This window comes from Phyllostomus discolor, chromosome 2, assembly GCF_004126475.2.
Source record: "Phyllostomus discolor isolate MPI-MPIP mPhyDis1 chromosome 2, mPhyDis1.pri.v3, whole genome shotgun sequence".
Taxonomy (NCBI): domain Eukaryota; kingdom Metazoa; phylum Chordata; class Mammalia; order Chiroptera; family Phyllostomidae; genus Phyllostomus; species Phyllostomus discolor.
The window spans coordinates 75,089,475-75,114,864 of NC_040904.2; the positions used below are offsets into that span (position 1 = coordinate 75,089,475).

General features: G+C 33.8%; 1 protein-coding gene across 2 annotated transcripts in view; it reads left to right on the forward strand.

Moving 5' to 3' along the window:
• EPHA3 (EPH receptor A3) overlaps positions 1–25,390 on the forward strand; it is a 341,621-nt gene that overhangs the window by 76,459 nt on the left and 239,772 nt on the right. For both annotated transcript variants that reach the window (XM_028504495.2, XM_036017958.1), the window contains exon 3: positions 19,984–20,644. In XM_028504495.2, the coding sequence (XP_028360296.1) occupies positions 19,984–20,644 (661 nt within the window). The remainder of the gene's footprint in view (positions 1–19,983; positions 20,645–25,390) is intronic.

The window sequence follows — 25,390 nt, forward strand, 5'->3', positions numbered from 1 at the left end:
AAATATATTTTAAACTAAATTATTAGTATGTGCTAAATAAAAACTATCTGAAGAAATACAGAATTGTAATTGGCAATATAAAACAACTTAATTTATTTTAATAATAAAAAATAAAGCTATTAATACATGTCATTTCATTTTTCATTTGTTTTGTGATTTAATGATTTGCATATAAAAATAAAAGATTTCATTATTTTTCATAGTTATCTCTTTAATATCTATATAAAAAATACTTGCTGAACAAAATGTTTTTGAAAAACAAATAGGTGAAAGACATCCAGAAAGGAGTGAGCCAGCTAACATCCATTCTGTAATAAGCACACCAGTGATGTTCATGTCCCTAAATGCGGTGGCTCTGTCCTCAACCCTCACTTTTCTGTTCTTGTAGGAGCATTTGACAAAGCTCATGATTAATTCATCTTCTCCTTCTAGAGACTTTTTCTTCATTTGGTGTCAGAGTACAATTTTCACCATTCTCCTGCTTTACTTGCCATTGCTTTTTTAGGCTCATTTGCTCTATTTTCCCAGCATTCTTGATTTCTAATATTGGAAGAACTCCAAACTCACTATTCAAATATTTTCTACAGTTATTTCCTACCCAATATCACCATCTATATAATGACAAACCCTGTTTACATTGTAACTGTCTTGATTATGTTTTTGAATTTCAGACTTGGAGAGCTTTTTGTCATCTTCACTTGGAAATCCACTAGGTCATAATGAACATATCTAAAATATCTTCATATTCCTTTCTCACAGCTGGCCCTCCTGTAGTCAGTCTTCTCCATCTTCATAAATAGTTTTCTTCCTCACACCATTCAGATCTCTGCTCATAACAGTTTATCAGCACTGTGGTCCTTGACCACTGTCTCCTTTACTCTCTCCCATTTTCCATTATCTGCTCTCTTTCTCCCTCTAGGAAGTAAAAGTTCCATGGAACTTCACACTTTTCTGTTTGTTTTTTTCAGTGGTTCTATACCAAATCTTGAATATTCTCTGGTTCATTATTAACCCTTAATAAATGCTTTGAATGGATTGGATGTAAGACTGTATGTAATATGTGCTTCTTTCATGTTCTATCTGGACCAGATGCTTGTACACAGTGTTAAGTGGATTCCAGTCTGCTTAGAAACTGCTTATAAGATTTTCTGAAGGGGATAAATTTTAGTCTTTCTCAAGAATATGAAGAAAACTAAAAAAGAAAAATCAATTATACATTATAAAATGAGAAATATACCATACACTATAAGTAATATAAAGTAGGGTTTTAGTATTAATGTCCAAATTTTCATTGCATTAGTATTAATATCCTGTTCTACATTCCAAGTATATTATTGAAAATTATACTAAGGGACCTAACTAGTAGCTATATTCTGGGCTACATTTCTCTTCTTGAAAAGTTTTGGTTTTAAGATGTTACTTTGAGCTGTTCATTGCCCCATATCAGCCTGTTCTGATGTAATTCTTTTTATTCCAAAAAAATAATGCTTGCTTTCATTTGCAATATTTTTCCACATGAGTTAGTCTTTTAAAACAGTTACTATAAATACTCTATTTTTAACAATGGAATGAGTAAGAGGACATTAATTTTGCTCAATATGCTCTATAATTTATTATTACTATGTCTTCCTTTGGGCAGTAGCTCTGCTATTTTCTACCCAGATATAATAATGGGAAACAAACTTTAAACTCAGCTACTTTTATTTGGAAGAATAATTTCAACAGCTGAAAACAGGTCTCTCATTGTACAGAAACTTGGCCTCTAAGACACTTCCTGTGTAATGCTATTAAACATCCTCCATCTGTAGCAGCTCAAGGTTTTACTGCTTAACTATTTCATTACTACCTAACCTAAAGGCTATATCTGTTTCTTTGATATATTTTATATATTATATTGAAATCAGCTCACATTTTACTTATCTTTTTAATGCTTGCTTGGCAATGCTGAATAAAGGAAAATATTTAATTGCTCTTGACTCATTGAATTATAATAACAAGCCTTATTTTTTTAAATTCTCTTTAGAGCTCTGCCAGGCCTATCTATGAAAACAGATGAACCAAGAATTTTGAAAAATATAATAACTCGCCCTGGCTGGCATAGCTCAGTGGATTGAGTGTGGGCTGCGAACCAAAGCATTGCAGGTTCAATTCCCAGTCAGGGCACATGCCTGGGTTGCAAGCCAGGTCCCCAGTGGGGGCCACATGAGAAGCAACCAAACATTGATGTTTCTCTCTCTCTCTCTTTCTCCCTCCCTTCCAGTCTCTAAAAATAAATAAATAAAATATTTTTAAAAAAGAATATAATAACTCAACCAATTAATTGGGTACCTATAAGTATAAAGTTTATTTGAATATTAAACAATTTTTATCAAAAATTTTTATTAAATTTGTGCATAAACATTATTATATGCTGAATTCTTTGCTAGGGTTGTTGTGGCAAAGAATCACAAATTGTGTTGCTTAAACAACAGAAGTTTATTTTCTCACGAGCTCTAAATCCCAGATCAAGGGGTTGACAGGGCCATGAAAAAAAGACCTCTTCCAGGCCTCTCTCCCTGGCTTGTAGATACTTGTCTCCACCCTGTGTCTTCACGTAGCCATCCCTCAGTACATGCCCGTGTCCAAACTGCATCTTCTCATAAAGAATCCAGTAATATTGGATTTGGGACCACCTTAACAATTTTATTTTAATTTAATTCTCTTAAATACCCTGTCTCCACCAAATATGCTTACATCCTGAGGTACTGAGGGTTAGGACTTCATCTTATGAATTTAGGGAGGGGGCATGATATAGCCTATAACACAAGGTTAAATGCTTATCCCTCTCATGTTCTTTTTATTGGAAAAATTAAAATATATTGTTCCTCTTTTTTAGTTGAACAAATATATATTGATAACCCTACCTAGACATTGTGAAATTTAAAAAAATGCATACGAAAAATTAAAGTGGAATTTTTTCTCTAACTTACCATAGCTGTTTTGAGTCTCCATTGACCCAACGAGGTTTGTACCTTTATATGATCTACTCCTGCAGACATATAAGTTTTCCAGCACTTTGCTCGATTCTGCAGCTACACAGAGAACTAGTACTCCTAAAGAAATTTACCTTCAGGAAAAATGTAACCTCTTTAGAGAAAAATGCTTAAGCAAATTGGTGTAGTATGAGGTAATACATAGAGTAGTGGAACTCTTTAGGAAGTGATGGAAGTGCACAGCTGAGGAGCAAGTGACTCAGTCTCAGTGGGAGGGAAAACCATCTTAACTGACAAGGTGTCATATGAGTTGGGATTTAAAGATCAAGGAGTAGCTCACTGAGTGGGCACAGGAAGCAGCAGAGCAGGGAGAGAGGAATTTTGATTTCTGTGTAAGTAGAAGAGTGGCACAGAAGTGTCTTTTGGAATTGCCTCTCCTCTCTCCACCCCCAAATAGTAATAAACACCAGATAAGCAAAACCAAATCGGCACAGAAGGGTGATTAAGAGTACAGTCTGCGAGCTCGAGTGCCCAAGTTCCAGTCTCCTCCCTGCCACATCCTAGTGTGGTATTTTACTTAATTTTGGGGGGAGCTTAATGTCTTCAACTGTCAGAAGAAGATATTAATAATTTTTAGTTGTACCAATTAATTTTGAGTATTGTATTAGATTATAAATAAAAATAACAGGAAAGTGGTCAATAAAAATCATTTAGTATGATTATGTTGGGGAGTAAGTAAACTCGGTGAAATAATACCAAAATCAGAGAGAGGAGAATCCTGGGTATTTTATTCCAGACTCCACGCTATACTAATCTACATTCAACATCTAAATACTATTGGATGATTGTTTATTTTGAAACCAGTGTACTCTGATCCTTCTTTCTCCCATATGTATAAGTAAAAAGGTTAATTATCTTGACAATGGCAAGGTTAAGATTTTAAAGTAAGAAACTATAATAAATACAAATAGAGGTAAATATACTAATTATAAAGTCACTATATATTACATATATTATAAAATAATATATATCCACTACACCTAATATATATGTTTATAGTTAAGTAGAAATAAATACTAAATGGTATTTATAACAACATACATGATTGCAGGATTTAGGAATTAGTTCTCAGATAACCAATATATAAAATTAATTGTACTATCCCATCAGAATATTTTCATTCCAGTGCATTTATAGAAACCTGTGAACTTTGGTGCTAATATTGCTTTTCTTTAATATAGTGTTACAATATAACTTAATTCCCTAGAACTGGCTCAGGTTGCATATTTTGAAAAGGATCATAATACAGAGAACAAACTAGTATATCTTACCATTAGGTGCTATATAGTTTTAGATGTTGGAGGCATGTCACATTAGGAAAATAATACTAAGAGCTACCTTGTTGCTAATCCAGCACAAGCAACTGCTTTAAAATACACCAACTTTAGCTTCAGCCAGGAGAGCAGAAATTGACCACCAATTGTAATAATTTGAAGCATAATTTAGAGGAATATTTTCAAATAACTATATTTTAGAACATCTATAATTTATATTTAAACTTTAAATTTATCTGTGAATACTCACTGAAATCTTTTGTAGAAAATTGGATAAAATTTATTTGAATAATAAGTAAAGGTGCATACAGTGTGGTTTATATCAATAAAAATATTTGAAACCACAAAATAATAGGTTCTGTCAATATTTTTCTTAATATAGGCTATTTATAAGATATACAAACATGTGAGATACCACACATAAGTAAGTGACCAAACTCTGAACAACAAAAAAGGATTCTATAACTTATGTAGTTAGCCATGCATTTTGAATTCAATTTTTTTGAAGTTCAAAATTGCTCTGATGATAATTAAAAACTCTACTCCCAGTTGACAGTGGGTTTTGCATTACTGTGCAAATAATTATTACAATCTGATAAACCTATTTTCACAATTTAATTTCACTAGGAAAATGTTCTCTATTCTCAACAATTTTTATATTGGAGCAATTACTTCTTGTTTGAAAATTTTATTACAGAAAATAATGTTCTGAATACATATCATGTAGCTCTTCAAAAGACTTTCAGTATTTTTAATTGATCTCTATATATTAGGTAAATGATAATCATATTGATTCTTCTCTAAAAGTTTATGAATACCCCATGTATCACACTTATTTCTAATATTTACAGGTGGTTATTTGAGATCCAGTTGATTTATTTCATTGCTTCTGCTTTTAATCACTTTCACTTTGGGTTATGAAATTGACACACTATATATTGAAGAATAATATATATGTACATATATCACATATTATGATCTTATGATAATTTTCATAATAGAATGTTTACCACTTTTGATTTGCTTATAATTGTTATTAGGTCAGATTTGAAATGAGGTTAATTCTATTCTCAAACATCCTTCCAGATATGTAGCTTTAAAAATACCATTATTCCAAAACATGTTAATATATCCTATAAAGTACATAAATTTGTATTCTCAAAAATGAAATTTCAATAAGGCAACAAGTTTTATCTAAAATATAACAATACTATGTTTGCATATTTGTTTTAAACCCATTAATCTTTGCCTGTAACTGAGCGAAATTTCCAGTTAAAAATTTCATATGGATTACTAATGAATCAGGTTTCCACCAAAACTTACTTTAAAATTAGTCCTTTCTTTCTTGCAAAGGCAATACGGTATGTTGTCACTAATACAGGACTGAGAATAAAACGTGGCTTTGGTTGGTCTGGGCTGGACCCTTATTAGCATTGTGACATTTGAACGCTTTTATCTCTCTCTAGATGTTAATTTCTTAATTACAGAAGAAATTCTCAAGGTTCTTTAAGCAATAAAATGGATTATTCCAGGCCCTGTTCAATAATAAAATTGTTTTAAAAATCTACGATTACTGTAACTTCTTCTTGGCTATACCTTCCTTAGTTTCATAAAGTCTGGGGAAAAGCTTTGCTAACTAAACAAAAATTAAAAAAAGAAACATTCTTTTTAGTCACTGATATCCTTCTGCTCACTAGTTCATTCTTCTCAGACCATATGTTTTTTACTCTACAGTGAATACAAAGTTCTTAAAATTCTCTCCCCTCTGATATCGTTAACATTTTCTCCGTATTCTCCTCCCCGCTCTAAAAAGGCTCCTTTTCATTGTATTTACCACGCTCAACTTGAAAAACTTTTTTGATGTGGAAAACATTTCAATATGGATGCTTTGAAGGAGCAATTTTTATAATTTCATTTCTTTCATCATCTCATCTTTCTCTTTCTACCCTTGAAGCATAGCATTTTAAAATACAATTTCTGAAATTCTTTCTTTTTTTTCCTTTTTAATCATCTTAATTATCTTCAAAGTTTTAAGTCTGTAACTGCAAAACCTGACTTTGTGCTCTTATACTTTCTTCCCCTTCAATCTGGATGACCTTTGCAACTTTTGAAAGCATCCTTGTCTGTGTTCCATGTGGAAGTATCAGGCTCTGACTATTAAACAGAACCGGTCCTCTCTCTCACCTGTAGTGCTGCCTCTCTCTGCTAATGACAATTTGCCGTCACCAAACAGACTAGTGCCAACTAAGAAAGGCTTTGTTACTGAAGAGTTCTGGGTTTGAATCCAGGCTCCATCATTTACCAGTTATCTGATTGGGAATAAGTTATTCAATCTGTTACTAAGCTTCATTTGTCTCATTTGTAAAATGAGTTGATAAGGACACCCACTGCAAAGGGGATTTTGCAAGGCTAAATCATGATTTATTGCCAGGAAAGCCCATTACTAGTAACTTCTACAGAAAATGGTCAATATGATAATCAAAATTTAGCTTATAACCTCAGAGTCATTTTGAGTTTTTCAACTGAAAATGAAATATTACTGCCATTCAAAAATTAATCCATTCATTTGCTCACTCAATGAGTGGAGTATGTGGAACTGGGCTGGATGCTGGGGACTAATTATGACCAAAATAGACAAGGTCTCATCACCCTTCCTTAACTAACCACAATAATTGATTCATCTCCCTGCATTTTTCCTCCCATCCATCCTCAACATCCTTGTCAATGTAATGTCCCTAAATTGGATCTTTGAATTTCGTGACCAGTGAGAAAAACCTCAGTTACATTCCAAACCATTTCACCTTATCCTCTCTCATTTCCACTCTAATTTCCTACTGTTCTCTTTGTAGTAACCAAGGAGATCCTATGAAAAGGTGAGTCTTGTCAGTTCTCCACTCAGATCCTGGATTGGACCTAACCTTCAACTCTTCCCCTTTCTCCCTCTGCCCTCGCCAGGATCTTTCCCTCATCTTCCTAGGATGTAGCCAATACATTTCACTCATTGTAGGGTTTTTTTTTTTTTTTACGCTTCAGGGCTTTTTACTTCTATTTTGTTTGCACTGAATACTCTTTGCTTATGTGTCCATACTCTTTTACTCAAATATCACCTTTCCAGTGAAGTCTTCCTCTTTTTTGAACACTTCATCCAGGTCTTTGTTTAAACATCACCATTCAGGTGAGGTATTCTTGGTCCATTCTTTTTAAAATCTTCCCCTCCTCTCAACACACATAAGTGTCCCTTCTCCTCTGCCTCCTTTATTTCTCTTAAGACATACCACTGTGTAAGAAAACATAAATTTTACTTCTCTATACTGTCTTTTTTTGTCTGTCTCTCCCACTAGAAGTTAAACTCCCTGAAGAGATTCTAGGCCATTTAGTCACTACTATAATTCCAGCACCTAAGAGGATCTCTAAGTGCTTACGTGCTACTTAATAAACGTGTTGAATTAATCAATGAAAGACTGTCTTCATTTCTCACTTCAGCTGCTTCATATCCAAGCTCCATCAGTGTTTTTGTCCCTAGTCACTTCATCTGATTAGAATTTGCTCTTTTCCTCCATCTCTCTCATCACCTACTTTCACTAGTCAAAAGTGCACTTATTAAATTTCTTGCCTTAATGCCACTTCCTGGCTGTGGATCTCTTTCTCTGGTCTCACAGGGGTGTCACCCCTCTTTGATGATATATATCTCATTCTCCACCCTTCTCTTACTAGTTCCATACCCAATCTTTCAAGTCCTTTTACTCTACTACCAAATATTTTCAGAATTTGATCTGTTCTCCCTACATCCACCACTAATATCCTATCCTGTCACCTGGACTATTATAATAAAATCCTAATGATATCACTTTTTACACCTTTGGTATCTATAGTTTCTTTTCACACAGAAGCCCTGTGACCATGTTAATACATGAATCATACCACGTCACTCTTCTGGCCAAACCCTTTCCTGAATTCTCAGTTATCTGAGAGTAAAATCCGAAGTCCCTCATGTGACCTAACAAGGAATAAATGCTGTTTGTTGTACTCCACTACTTCTCTGATCTGTCGTTTCGGCACTTCATGCCTGAATCACTCAGTTCCAGCCACAGTAACCTCCTTAGTAGTCCTTGGTGATTATAACACCACCTTCAAGCTCACAGTCTTTGGGCTTTCTGTCCCCTCAGCCTAAGATACTTTATCTGCAGATAGTCTCTTCACCTGGTTTCTCACTGGTTTCATTTAAGTGGTGGCTGCAAAAATGATAACTCATCCCGGGTTACCCTAGTTCAAATTTCATATTCATCAACCTGTTTATGGTATTCTATCCCCTTAACCTGTTTTGTCTTTCTTTTTTGATGATGATCACAGCTCACCTATCATGTGTGTGTGTGTGTGTGTGTGTGTGTTTATTATTTTTTTTCTTGTGGCTTTACTATTATTTTTTCCATGGAGTGGGAGGTCCCCAGCACCACAATAGATTTCTGTTAAATGAAAGACTGATGCATATAACCATTCATATAATGCAAAGTTTTCAAGGGTAGGAAACATGACTTCTGCACAATGGTAGTACCAAAAATAATTTTGTAGCGTATTGTTGCTTAATAAATATTTGTTTTACTTAGCTTGCAGGTAACAACTATATCAACACTTATTAACTATCAATATTATTTGTTAAGTTTCTGATAATCTTTGAAGAAAAGTACTGTTATCATCTCCATTTAGACAGATAACTAAAGCTTAACATATTGTCCAAAATGGAGTGAAAGTGTAATAATAACAATAATCATGATTAACTTTATTAAACCATATAATATGTCTATTAATATCTTAGGTAGATTATATACTTTTATTTGAAAATAATAGTGAAAGGGAGTGAAGTCAAATGTGTAATTCAATTACAGAACTATAGTATTTGGTAAAGTGTGGAATATTATTGGCACAACTTTTACTCCACATGGAATGACAGATTTATCATAGATAAAAGACAGAAAGCTCATTTATAACAAAAATATGAAGCAGTGCAATAGTCAACTATTGTCATTGGTTATATATACTGAATTTCAAAATAGGAAAATAAACAACACATGTCAGAAATTGTGAATACCTTAAACAAGTCTGAAGAAACTCTTTGTAAAAGTATAGAAAATGGGGAAAAATTGAACTTAAAATACATTTTGATTATTTTATAATGAAAAACTCAGTGTATCTTAATGACATTTTAAGTTAACTGAATTTTGCAGAACAATAATAACATTCATTTACTGCTTCCCATGTGCATAATACTGTTTAAAATAGATAATGTACTTTTGTTCACAACATGTCTAGAAAGAGTTCACTATCATTTCCTTCATTTTACTAATGTGTGAATTAAGTTATAGTCCATAATAAAACTCCTATAAGTAGCAGAGCTAGGTTTCGAACCCAGAATCCACCTCTAGAGCTACAACCATTAATCTGGGCTTTGCAGGATGCTCAATGGATAAAGGATTAAAAATGTTCCTATGAATATATCCTAAGAATCCCCAAATACAAATTCAAAAGAATATATGCACCCTCATGTTCATAGCAGTGTTATTTATAATAACCAAGATCTGCAAGCAACCTAAGTGCCAATCAGCAGATGAGTAGATCAAAATGCTGTGGTACGTTTACAGGATGCAATACTATGCAGCAAAAAGAAAGAAGAAACTCTTACCTTATGTGATAGCATGGATGGACCAGGAGACTGTTATGCTAAGTGAAATAAACCAGTCCATGAAAGACAAATACTATATGATCTCACTTATGTGTGAAATCTAATGAACAAAATAAACTAACAAACAAAATAGAAAAAGAGGCATAGATACATGGAATAGATGGACAGCCTTCGAAGGGCAAGGAATGGGGGACTGGATGAAAGAATATGAAGGGATTAGCCAAAGAACATATATGCATGACCTGTGGACATGGAGAGTAAGTAGTAAAGGGATGGCCTGAGGTAGGGGGCTGTGTGGTTCTGGGCAAAGAAAGAAAGAGTGGGACAACTCTAATAACATGAGCAATTACACACACAAAAAATGTCCCTATGTAGAGTGGTTGCTGCCCTTGTGGGAAGAACAGGACAAGAAGTCTCTGTAGCTTTAAAATCAGTGCTACAGAGCAGCTTATATTTCAGGGAAATGCTCTCAAGAATTACATTTATTGTGTTAAAAAATAAACTTAGTTATCTGAAGATCTGTGAAATTTAGCATATGTTTCACAGTGACACGATTTAATCTCGTTTCCGTCACTGTGACTGCTCCACAGGTATATAGTAAATTGCTGTGATTACTGTGGCTGTAACCCATTATCATAGCAGGAAATTGCATGAATCTCACAAATGATATGAAATGCAAGGCTGTCACTACTATGCATTAATTTCTAAGTAGTTGGCCATTTGTAATAATTCTGTAAAGGTCCATCTTAGCACAGTTTTCAGTCTAGACAAGTTAAGCCCATGTGCATGGAATTTTACCCCATTATTTTCAAGCAGTTACACTGTATTATAAAATTATCTTTTTATTGGGCAATTTTATATTGAACCCGTTCCCAAGAGTTAGAAACATGATGGTTTCATTGCTCTAATCCTTAGTATTTAAGGGAAATTTATTCTGTAAAAAGTAATGTCATTTGGCCATATACATAAGCAAGACGAAGTGAGAAAACTCTCTGATAATACAAATCATGTTTATTTTTTAAATTTTAAGGAATAGGTAAATGGTTTATTAAATGGGTTTTAGCTATATTGTCCTCCTTTTTTGCTGATATCATTTCAGATCATGGTATATTTCATGGTTATAGTTTTGAAAGTGATATTTTTAGAATTATAAGTCTGTTTTACATTATAAATAAAATATTTTACTATTTAAATACAACCTCTATTATGTAAATTATATCTTTCTTATCCTTCCTTTGATATCGGTATTCTTCCCCACAGAGGAAACATAAATTCAGATTAATAAGTTTAGTTGAAAATGTTTGACTATTGTGAATGTGTATAATGTCTTCTCATGGTGTATGAGGTCTGTCCAGAAAAAGTCCAGGCATTGTTAATATAACAAGAATAGTTTGTGTGACATCATTGTAACCTAGCAGCCAAAGAAAGTGGACTGGAATGCTCTTGCATGGGCAATAACGACTTCACTGTACTGGTCAGTGGGGGAGGGAGATGCTGTTGAGTGAGCATGTATACTGTGTGGCTGTCATATTCAAAATGCCTGAGCAAGTAGAGCAACGAATCTGCATCAAATTTTGCATTAAACATGAACGTTCCTCCACATAAACAATTTGGATGATTCAGAAGGCTACAGCTATGGGCAATTGGTGATTATCACCTTCATCATGACAAGGTGCCCATTCATGCATTGTGTCATGTGCAGAGTTTTTTGGGAAACAGCAAATTGCCCAGTGATTCAGCCCCGCTACAGCCCATACTTGGTGCCCTGTGACTTCAGGCTTTTTCCAAAACTCAAATTACCTTTGAAAGGGAAGAGATTTCAGACCATTTGTGTGGTTCAGAAAAATAAGATGGGGCAGCTGATGGAGACTGGGACAACTGTATGAGGTCCTAAGGTGCCTACTTCAAAGAAGACTGAGGTGTCATTGTCTTATGTAGTGTTTCTTGTATCTTCCATATTCTTCAATATAGGTCTCTGTTTTTCATATTAAATGGCTGGGTATTGTCTGGACAGACCTCATATTTTATATTTTAGTTACTGACATATTTTTTCTAGAAACTATTTTCCTCTTCTTTTAAAAAAATTAAAAATGCTTACATTCTTGGAATAGGTCTTATATTTACTCATTAAGACCACTCTCTGACACATAACTATCCAGAGTATTAATGCCTTAAATGCCAAAAAACACATTTCTGTGCTTTACTAGTTATACAAATTTAAAAATTTGCATATCACATGATATTTAATTCTAGTTATTCCCTATAGGGTACTTGATTTTAGGTACAGGGCTAAATGTTTGGGAGGAGAAGAAGAAGAAAACCAACAACAATGATGGGGAGAAAGAATAATGAATAAAGAAATAAACACATCTTTATTAAATAATAATAAATGTGACAATGGGTATAACATATTACACTATGTTCTTTAAGAACACAGAAACTATTTTCTTCATTACTCAATTACTGATACAGAGCTTGACCCAGTTATTCAACAAATATAAACTGAATGTTTTTGAAAGGAGATATAGGGAGTATAATGAAAACACTGTTCCATAAGAGAAAAATGTAAAGATACGCGGGGATTTACGTACATGCACCTTGATATTTTTTCTGATACTTACAGTTTTTCAGTACAAACAAACATCTTTTTGAAATGTGATTTCGTAGTCAAAAACTTCTAACAGGGTGAGCAGCTGTCACTCTCTGCACCTGTAGATGTAGCTTGTATACATTCATAAAAAACTATGTCTTTATAATCTTTTGAGAAATGTTAAGTGTACATTTATTCAACAAAAGTCATCATGTGACTCTTCTTCTAGATCTTTGTAGTGGTCTTTCTAAAGTCTTTTTTTGTCCTGTTTTGTTTTTGAGAACAAGCTGCCAGTCCAGAGCTAACCCTGTGCCTGTCTTCCATAGTTTCTCACTGTAGCAGGTGAAGTGAGACATGTCAGTTGGTTTCACTCAAATTGGCCCAGGCTTTTCTGTTCCAAGTGGCTATAGTGGAAGCCAGTTTATTAAACAGGTCTATCGGTAATTACACATCTTCCAGTTTGTTAACACTTTTTCTCTCTATATCTGCCTTGTAGAAGTCCTAGCTTTACTCTCTTCCATTTTTTTCTTAATCCTGTCCCAGGACTTGTCTTCTTTTCCCAGCTTCTTTTAGGACCTCAGATAGAGAGCATTGCATAATTTCCTTTGTGTGACACTTATGTCTCTCCCTCCAGCATCAAAACTTTCAGAGAACAAAAATCACACTTTAATTTTTGACTCTCCATAAATTCTAACCTAGGCATTGCATATAGACATATTTAATAAATGCATGTAGAATTGAATAAAATTACTATCATGAAGGTGTTTTTAAAAATCACAAACCACTAGAGAAGATCAGAGTGAGAAAGTATCAAACTATAGCAAACATAAAAATAGCAGCATGTCTGAAACCACTTGTCTCACATTCATACCAAGATAAATATGTAATTGAAGGTAACCTTCCCACACACACTCCTTATGTCTTTTTGTAATGCACACGGTTTGCATTTACCAGCAGATGTGAAATAGAACACTGTGATCATATTTACTTTGTTATAATGATATCTTATGATTCTTTGTGGAAGGTGGGATATGAGGTATTCATGTGAGCTTCTACATAAGGCATGCCTTGGCTTTGGCAAATCCTGGAATCAAAAAACAGACATTTTGAAGGCTGAGCAAAGGACCATTTTACAGAGACAGGCAGGGCTATCTAGAAACTTTAGATATAGTCTACGAAGAGATTTGGAAGCCTTGGAAGCTGATATTGAAGTGTACTCTCAGGTCAGGTAGAGAACAGAAATTACACATCCAGTTAGGGGACATACAGCATTGGTTCTCAACCTTAAGGGTACATTAGAATCACCTAGGTCATTCAAAAACAAATTAATTATTTTGGATAGGCACCCATGAAGCAGTTTTTTCAAAAAGCTCACTTACCAATGTGTAGATAAGAACCATTGATGTAAGGGAATTAGACAACCTTTGGTCAATAACATGAGACATTTGTCCATAGGTACAAAAATGTGGCAACAGCCCTGAGATCTCAGTACAGTACCAGAGAATTCCAGCTGGGAGAGGAATAACTAAAATTAAAGCCTTAGAATTGTGAAGCCAAGGAAGCTATAGATTTTGTCTCTGTTTAGGGGTTTAAGGAACTGAGAAGTACTGAGTATGAAGATGGAAGCATTTGTAAACATGAGGTGCTGGGCAAAGAAAGAGAATTCAAGGTAGGGGCTTGCTTATAAGGGACAGAAGGATTCCCATACCCTCAAGCCCTTTGGAGACAGTGGCCTTAGTAGCCTGTATCTTTTGACTTGGAGTGTGAACATACAATATGATATACAGATGGTGTATTATAGAATCACATACCTTTAACCTATATAATGTTATTAACCAGTGTCACCCCAATAAAATCAACTAAAATGTCATAATCTGCCCAATATTCCTGATAATTCTAAATAGGCATTATAGCATCTTGACCTTGACTCTTGTTCTCTCTGAAATCCTTCATTGGCTCTCCCCATTAGTGATCTCTGTGCTATCACCCCTTTCCTGATTTTTCAGTACACTAACCCAAACCAGGCATTGTCCTGTCTATATATAATAAAGCAGTTTTAATACTGTTATCAAATTTCTGCTGAATACTTAAGTGTTTAAAGGTGAGTGTGGGGGGATAGATAGTGGTCATTACTGTTAAGATATTGGGCATACCATCTCAGCCCCTTCTGGGCATTCTTATTCTTAAACTCTTGCATGAATCTTGTTAGTGATGCTGGCTTTCCAACATCAGTCTCGATTTTCTCTGTCTTTGGTCCCCTGTTTATAAATGCAATTCTCTGATTAGACCAAAAATCAACATCAACAGCAACAAAACCCCAAAAGCAAACACTTCTATTCCTCATTAGTCTCAGCTGTTTTGTTTCCCTCTACCTTTTCATGTAATACTGTTAGAAACGTGTATATGTATATGCAAACATATATGTATATGCATATATGTACTTTAGATACTAGAATGGGCTAACAATATTTATAAATAAATGGAAGCATAATGACTTTTGTGGATATATCTGTACTTGACACTTGACCCTTACTCTAAGCAAGTATGCATCTCTATGTTTAAAATGCTGATGCATGATAAATGTTCAAATGTATCTATGATGACCACTGAATTTTGAAAGTCTATGGGTGTGTACTAAGGGAAAGAAACTTGGCAGGAAGATATATGAATAGAGAATGAATAGCATGAACTAACTTAATATCACTTATAGTCATTGAATAAAAATAAATTATTGTTGTAACATGCAGAAATGTTTGTCTTATTGAGCATTGAAATGCAAAAGCAATATTGTAAACTAAAGCATATCGGTGATTGCTTTTTATTGTCTACAGATTTCTAAGAAACTTCATTTATGTCTTATTGGGTAATTGATAAAGATATTTCTTCTGACTTTCATAATATTTTTCCAAATCATGTTAGCTTATACACTAAGTGTATTGCAGTTCTCCCTCTTTAAAAAAATGCAAACATTTTTCTCCTTTCTTCCTATTAGCACATAGTTAAGAGAGTATCCAAGACAGTAATTGGTATCAATGAGTAAAAATTCTTAATTACTATAATTCAAGTTATCAAAATGATAGTTATTTGGTTAAATGCAGATTAATTATTAAAAATATAGGTTCCCCCCCCAAATATGTGTTTGAATCAATGATATGGAACTAGAAAATACATAGCTATCTAGAAAATACAAATTAAGGGTCTCCTTCACATCCTACATTATTTTTTGATGATGGAGAGTTTCATTGTGATTCTGCTACTGGGAATAGATTTCAGAATCACATAGCTAGGGAGAGGAAGTCTGGTTACAACTGGATTCCAGTTATATAATCTGGGGTGGTAAAGGGAAACAACACTGAGTTCTGTCTGTCTTCTGTGGTCTAATAATAAGTGCTTGGAGTACGAATCTAAGAGCCAGACTAAATATCAGAATTGTTGTGTTGGGACAATTGAGCTTTAGAAAGAATTTGAGTTCCTCCTACTTATATATCCCCTTGTGCTGAAAACAATATTATTGTGGGATACCCCTTACAAAGATTTTCTTTAGGAATTAGGAAAATTGATAGAAAGATCCTTTGAAGCACCTAGTTCTATATGTCACCCATTTTTATTTCCCAATTCTGCCTTGGGACAATGACTATTGGCAATATACTATCTCTAATAGCTTGTGGACATTACACATTAGTTCTTGGAGTAAAACAATAGGGTAAATATGGGCATATTTTTTTAAAGATTTTATTCATTTATTTTTTTTTAGAGAGGGAAGGGAGGGAGAAAGAGAGAGAGAGAGAGAAACATCAATGTGCGGTTGCTGGGGGGTATGGCCTGCAACTCAGGAATGTACCCTGGCTGGGAATTGAACCTGGGACACTTTGGTTCCCAGCCCGTGCTCAATCCAGCCAGGGCCTAATATGGGCATATTTTAAAATTATGAAGTACAAGCTTTACTACACCAGCTTTACTTAGTGATTTTTTTTTTTGTTTTTTGCTGCTGTTATTGTGCAAATGCTCATTTAGGGATTTTGTTTCTACTGTCCTCAGTCCTCAGTAAATGTTAGTGACTTGTTTTTGCAAGTGGTATGAGATGGCAAGCCACCATCACTTGCAGGCAATTTGGTCTTCATTACAAATTAATGAAGTGATAATTGCTCTCTGCAACCTTTTACATGCAAAGCATTGTGGTGCTGTTTGCATTATCTTCTTTCAATTTGTACCTCTGAGTTCAAGGACTTAAGAAAGCTTGCCAAATGAGCGTTGAGAGAGAAAAAAATGAGAGAGAGAGCTCCATAATTAAAAATCATACTTTACATCAAATTGCAAAAGTATCTCTATGATCTTTTCTATTTGATGTTTAGTAAAATGCTGTTCATACACACATAGCAGAAGAAATTTGTAATTGATTCATCATTCGAAGTGCAAACTCATATTTATTAAAGAAATCTTGACCTAAAAATTTTTAAGTCAATTATGTTATTTTTAAATAATGATGTTCATTATCTAACTTTCTATAAAATTCCCACAGGAAACATTTATTCTCTGGAGTTTTTGTTAGCTCTGTCCTTTACAATGCCATTGGAGAACCAATGTAGTGATAGAGGATTCCACATAATAATGACTCCTTAACATCAAAGAATTTTGGAGCTCCAACTCTGTTCACTCTTTTTAAATTGTTTTCTAATATTAAACATATATTAATTTTTCTTATAATCTCAGTGTAAAATCCTCAGAACTGAGACTCTTATGTATGCTTTTCTTCATAAAGTCTTCATAGAGTAGATGTTTGAAAATGGCATATTGGTGATTATTAAAAGCTCAGTGTGAATATTTTCTTTTTTATATTAAGATATAAATGTGTTTTGTATATTAGGTCTAAAGTCCAAATTTGTTTCTTTGTTGGACCTTGAGTGTGACAATGAAGTCAAGCCAATTTTGCCTCTAGAAAGCTAATGCCTTTCTTATATTCTAGACTCTGAATGACCGAGTTTATTAAAATAAATAGTGCTTTTTACTTATTTGCTTTTGTTTTGTTTTCAGGTTTGTAAGAGAGCTGGAGAAAATAAATTTTTAAGTTATATTGGTGGTAGTTCACAAATCAGTTTTGATAATTCAAACAGCATAATATAAACAATTATTTTTAATGAGATCAAAGGCAAAATAAATATTATATTTCTTGTGGTTACCATCAATTTAATAAATTAACATTTTATCTTATTTTGTGACAAGAAATTATGGATTGAAATTTCTACGTTTTTTTAAAATAAATTTAAAATTTTAATATACTTTAAATGCTATTGATTTAGTTTAATAGTATGTAAAACCCCGAAACACCAATCCAAAATTACCAATGCACCCCAATGTCCATAGCAGCACAATTTACAATAGCCAAGTGCTGGAAGCAACCTAGGTACCCATCAGTAAATGATAGGATAAAAAAACTATGGTACATTTACACAACGGAATTCTATGCAGCAGAAAGAAAGAAGGAGCTCCTATCCTTTGTGGCAGCATGGATGCAACTGGAAAGCACTGTGCTAAGCAAAATAAGCCAGGCAGTGAAAGACAAATACCATATGATCTCACCTTTAACAGGAACCTAAATAACAACAACAACTAACAAACAAACAAATAAGCAAAATATAGACAAAGACACTGAAATACAGAACAGGCTGACCAGAGGGGAGAAGGGAGGAAATTTCAGGGGAGAATGGGAAGGATTTACAGGAACAAGTGTAAAGGACACACGGACAAAAACTAGGAAGGAAGTGGAAATGGGAGGGAGGTGGGGAGGGCTGGGAGGGTTGGATGGGATGGGAGTAAAAGACAGAAAACTGTACGTGAACAACAATTAAATAAAAAATGACTCTGACCTCACCTCAAAAAAAAAAGTATGTAAAACTTTCCATGCCATTCCTTTAATGGAAAAAAATAAGAATATGTTTATAAAGGGATTCCCAAGGATTGTGTTTATTTATGTATTTATAAAATTAAGATATATTACCTAATAAGAACTTTATATTTGTTAATTCTTTGTGTGATTTTTACATGTATTACAGTGAAAAATTAATTCTTATGCATCTTCCAAATGGTGAAGTTTTATCTTGCATACTATGGAGGATATGAGGGGGTATAAAATGTAGCAAAAGCACTGAAACAAAACTAAACTTACCTTAACATATACCTGAAATAAATTTATGAATCAATATGGTATTTAATTAGGGTTGTATAACACATACAGCTTCTTAAAAATTGGTGGGGTATGAAAGACATCAAAGAATAAAGAGCGGAGTCCAGACAGAGTTATATGTAAACAAATGATTAAACGTGTCTTTTGAAAACAATGAAAGTGCTCATGTTGACAAGAACATGGTATGTGTATAGTGAAACATAATTCACTAACCACAAGTCAAACCTCTAGAAAAATATAAATGTAGAACCAGTTTTTGAAAAAACACAAATGCGAAATGAAAGAGTTATTGCACAGGTAATGGGAACCATGGAAGACTTTGAATTCAAGAATGGTGTGCTACAAGATGTATCTTGCTGTCAGCAGTAGGCAAAATGGGTATAATTGTAGAATTGTAAATAACATAAACTATCTGATGCTAGCTTAAAATCTTCTCAAAACATGTTCTAAGGATCAAAGCAAGGACTCACTTTTCTAAAAAAAGTCTTGAAACATTTTAAGTGTTTTTACAATGACACTTAACTGTTAATATCAGCAACAACCCAAATAGCCATTTACTTCTTGCTTGTGTAAAACTGAATGCTGGAGGGTGAAATAAGGTATGTTTATATTTTTACTACAAATTTTCTTGCATAGCCTACCAACACATATTCCTTTAAATGACTATGTTTAAAATGTCATACATGAAGATACATGGTAATTACATCATTTAGGCTCATTTTTCTTCACCATGTATTGGTTTTACCAAGACGTCGTCCAAATTGGCAGACAGTTAATAAAGATGAATTTATGCAATCATATTTTCATTCTTTTTAAATAATAAACAAAGAAGTAAAATATAATACAAAACTATACAACAAAGCCATTTTACAGTGTTATTGAAGATGCCTGATTTGAGGCCTTAATTCTGGAATATTTGGCTAGGTCTAATGAAATGCTAAGCAACCTTTTCCCTGAATATCCCACAAACTGCAATGCACTTCACATTGTGTTCATCTAAATTGTAAATCACCATATGCCAATGAGCTCAGAGAACCTTGCAAATAATGAAAACTTAAAACAAGAATGTTATGGCATTGCTCTACATCACGACCTTTAGTGGGTAACACTAAAGTTTTTGCTTGTTTTGTATTTTCTGTGACACCATTCACACCCTTGTCTTATTTATTATTTATTCATTATACTTAACTTATTTAATTAACTCTTTTTTTTGTCCATTGTTTCTTCAGTGGGAAGAAATTAGTGGTGTTGATGAGCATTACACACCCATCAGGACATACCAGGTGTGCAATGTGATGGAGCACAGTCAAAATAATTGGCTGAGGACAAACTGGGTCCCCAGGAACTCAGCTCAGAAGATCTACGTGGAGCTCAAGTTCACCTTACGGGACTGTAATAGCATTCCATTTGTTTTGGGAACTTGCAAGGAGACTTTCAACCTGTACTACATGGAGTCTGATGACGATCATGGGGTCAAGTTCCGGGAGCATCAGTTTACAAAGATCGATACCATTGCAGCTGATGAAAGTTTCACTCAAATGGATCTTGGGGATCGTATTCTTAAACTCAACACTGAAGTTAGAGAAGTAGGTCCTGTTAACAAAAAGGGATTTTATTTGGCTTTTCAAGACGTAGGGGCCTGTGTTGCCTTGGTGTCCGTGAGAGTGTACTTCAAAAAGTGCCCATTTATAGTGAAGAATCTGGCTATGTTTCCAGACACCGTACCCATGGATTCCCAGTCCCTGGTGGAGGTCAGGGGTTCTTGTGTTAACAATTCCAAGGAGGATGATCCTCCCAGGATGTACTGCAGTACAGAAGGCGAATGGCTTGTACCCATTGGCAAGTGCTCATGCAACGCTGGGTATGAAGAAAGAGGTTTTGTGTGCCAAGGTAAGCCTTCCTTCTTTTTGTTAGAGTGGCAGTTCTCACCTGTGAGTTTATCATAGAGTCATTGAAAGAAATGCATTTAGCTTGCACTCACTTGGCAGGAAAGCATGCCTTAAACTGAGCACAGTCTATTTTTAGACTAAATTTATCCCACTTGATGTGGGATAAACATAGTTTGTTTTAGAAATATTAACATATTTGAGTATGTGGTGCTGGGGTACACCCCACTAGAGGTGCTACACATGCTATTTTTAAGTTTTTTTCTACTATATAATGACTATGGTAGTATAACTCTAAGAAAACATATTTTTTCTGTCATTTTTATGTAGAGACAAGAAACATCATTGGCATTCAGGTAATCTAATTCTAACAGAATTAGATAGTACTGTTGACTAGGTTTGTGCTTTTGTGTCTCACAGCTTAATAGTCCTTTCTTATGCATTCAAATTTTAAATGTATAAATGCATAGGAAAAGTTAAGTACCTATTCTTTAGAATTAGTCTATTTTAACACCTTTGTTATTACACTCTGCCAAAGAAATTGAGTTTAGCATTCTGCTTATGGCCATTCAGTAAGTTTCTAGTCCATGGGGAAGAAATTAATATACTTTCAATAACAATTTGAACAGAACATGGCATTTTACTTTTGACTAATGACATAGTTTACAGAAAAAAATTAATAAGAACAAATGGTACACTCTAGCCTCATACTTCTCAGTATTATTTAGATCTTTGGCAAGCACCATTAAAATACTATTTCAAAGTATAGTTTTGAAAGTTCTGTAATGGAAACAGCACACTAGCAACTCTGCTTATATACATGAGAGGAGAGAGAGGTCTAAATAGCTTTCATATTCCACTTTGAATTGTATTTTATTAACATGATATTATTTGTGATATGATATTTGGGAGATTAATTTTAAATAAAATGTTTAAGGCTTAGCTCAAGAGGAATTAAAAAAATTGTCCATCCCTTGCCTATGGAACCAGTGTCTGATACTCATACCCAGAGGAATAGATGTGTCTCCATTTTAACAATATGTATCAATTCTAAGCAGCACCATCTCATAAAATAGTCCATTGAGCAAGAAACCTAATCATTAGATGTTTGGATTTTAAATGATTTTATGTAGTGTTTTATATCTCATTTATAGTTATAAGAACCGGAAAATAAGTATCAGTGAGGTAGACTCACATAAAAGTGCTAATAGAAGCAAAGCATTTAAATTATTTGTTCATCACACATGCTGTCTTGTAGACACACTTTAGTAGAATATTTTTTTTCTAAAGAGTATCATTAAGTTGTATTCAGAATGTTCACAATAAATTCAGAACTGCTACCTACCACTTTTCTAACCTCACCTTAATTTACTGAACCACTTTTTTTTTAACTACTGTGCTATTCAATGACATTCCACGTCAAATTACTCCTAGAGAAAACATGTATGTCAAAGTTTTACATCCTCTAACCATTACATTGAAGGACATCAATAGCACAACTTCACTATTAAAACTATGTTACTGACTTTCTCAGCATTTAAAAATACTGGTTTCAAAATAAGAGATGCATATGCATAAATACAACATATTCTAAGAGAATATTTTGAAAATAAATCAATAAAACAATTTTAGTAGAATTAGAGATGGTGTGTAAAGTGGGATGTGGTTGGAATTTTAAAAAAAGGATGATACTTCAGTCATGTCATTTGAAGGTGGTCATTTCTTATGGTCATTTCTGGACATTTGCTGTTGCTGTCAGGTGCATTTCGGCTTCCTTTCTCTTCATAATCAACAAATCCTTCTTAGACAAGGTGTCCGAGTATCCTACTTTGTTCTGAATTGTGTGCCATATTGAGTATAAACCACTTTGATTTTAACAAATACTAATTTTAATGTCAGCTTCATATACACTTTATTATGTCTTGAAAATCCATTACACACACATCAGTCCCGCAGCCTTGAATCTGTGATAGTGTAGACCAGCACGGCTTGAGGCTTGCCATTTGTTTTTGTGGTCAGTGGTGGTGCTAGTATTTGTTACAATTTTCTTTCTTAACTTTTAGTTTTTAGATGGTTTTTAATAAGCTTATAGGCTGATCAGAATAGCTTTCTGTGATTCTCACAAATCAGCATGTGATCATAAGTACTTCAATTCAAGCACAAAAAAGTAAAAAATGAATAGTAGCTAAATAAACACATATTTTGTGAGTTCAGTCTTATTTAGTTTGCTTTTTTGCTTATAAAAACATTATGTTACTCTTTTAAAAAAAAGATAGTACAATACTTTGATATACCCACTACTTGGACTGAACATATAGATAGATTTTAAATACATCAGGAGAATTTTTTAACACAATTATAAGTAATCATAGCTTTCAGTTGCCTAAAATTGGACAATGAGAGTCCTTTACTTTACTTCAACAAACATTTAATAAAACCTACTTCATTTCAAACACTGTACTAAGATTTCAAAATTTTTAAAAACATTTATAAAGCACTTATTTGATGCCAGACACAGTGCTAACTTAAGTAATATTTATGAGTTATTCCATTTTTAATTTAAAACAACCTCTTAATACACACTATTATTACTTCTATGTAAAAAATGAGAACAGAGTTTTGGTGGTTGAAATATCTTTCCTTAAGTTCCTTAACAAGTGAGTGTGAGTCGGGTCTGAAATCAGGCAGTCTGATTCCAAAGTCTGCAGCTGTGACCACAGCCCACACTGCTTCCTTATGATTCGGTCTGGTGGTGACAGAGGCTAGGAAACCCACAAGGACACAAGTTCCGCTGGAGTTAGAGTACTATATGTTGAAGAATGAGTAGGGCCACAAAGACTTGGCACAAAGTAACTAAGAATATGTTAAGACAAGGTTCTAGATTTTTAAGGAAGATTGTTAGCCAAAATATCATACCATGGGAAGATTAAGTTTAGCTTAATCTAATAAAATCTGGATATGTGGATTGCCGTGCACCTTAGGCATTAAAAAGTCTACCAAATTTAACTCCATAAATAATGTTGACCATCTATTAATACAAATTAATAGTGTGCCAGACACAGGGGAAACATAGATGAATAAGTCATTGTATCTGCCTTCCAGGAGCTCACAATCTTGTATGAAAGATAGCTACATAAATTAATAATTTTTGTGCAAAACAGACCAATAAATCTTCTACCAGGGATACAAATGTGCCTTGGTAATGTAGGGGAAAAAGAGATTAGTTTTGAGTATTTCAAAATTATATAATGGAAATTGTTCATTAATAATGAGAAGCCTTTGAATTAAGTTTTGGACTCATGCTTAGAAACTTCTGGTGTAGAGAGAAAGGGCTAACGACTTTACACAGCTTACGCATTTCAGAAGGTGAGGTTTGTAATTTGTTTATTGAATCATTATCTCAAAAATCTCAAAATGTGGAAAAGTCCAATTAGACTTTGGTGTTTGTTCCACAGGGAGGCCTTACAGGGTGGCAGCAGGGAGTACATTTCATAACTGGGGTGTTTTCTGACTTCAGGAATGAAATATTTTGAATTATCTATTCCACTCTAAATGGATATTTAGGAAAGTAACTAAACGAAAATGCGCCAATCTCTGATAGGAAAATATATTAATAAACATATTTTATATTTAAAAACATCCATTACTTTCAGAACTATATGTAATACCAAGATTGTCTTTGTATATAGGACCAGAATTCTGACCATGACATTGATCTACTCCTTTATATACTGCAAACTTTCACAACAAACAGTTTTTTCAAAAATGAGAAAGATTAAAATAATATGGAACATGTCTTCTCTGACTGACTTATTTCACTTAGCATAATACTCTATAGGCCCATCCATTTTGTCACAAAAGTAAGAATTCCTTCTTATGGCTGAGTAGTATTCCATTGGGGAATGAACGTACCACAACTGTTTTATCCACTGACCTACTGATTGATACATGGGCTGCTTTCAGTTCTTGGTTACTATAAATAATGCTGCAATGAACATAGGGGTGCATATATTCTTTCAAATTTGTGTTTTGGGTTTCTTTGAATATATACCCAGATGTCAAATCACTGGGTCATACGACAATTCTATTTTTAAGTTTTTGAGGAAACTATATACTCTTTTCCACAGTGCTTTCACCAATCTGCATTCCCTCCAAGTGCATGCATAAGGGTTCCATTTTCTCCACATCAACCCAAACACTTGTTGTTTTTTGATTTATTGATGATAACAATGTTGGCAGGTGGTAGGTGATTCCAAAGAACAAAATAAACAAACTGACAAAATAGGAAACAGACTCATGGATACAGAACAAAAACAGACAGCTTTCAGAGGGAAGGAGGTTGGGTTAAATAGGTGAAGGGATTACACCAAAAAAAAATTTCATAGAGACAGACAGCAGTATAGTCATTACCAGAGGAAAAGGGAGACAGGAGGGGGTTGATGAGGATAAAGGAAGTATAAATAGTGATGGAAGGAGACTAGATTGTGAACACATAACACAAGGTACAGATGATGTATTATAGAATTGTACACTTGAAACCTATATAATTTTATTAACCAATGTCAACCCAATAAATTAAATTAAAAGATAAAATGAGAAAAAGTAAACAATATCCTTTAATCATTTATTAAGCTATTAAACATTTATTTAGCCTTTAATATGTTCAAATCCTGTCAGACAATAGAAAAACAAAGATGGGCATTATCACTGCTAAATTAGTTTAGCTGGTAATTAAAAAATGTGACAGTGT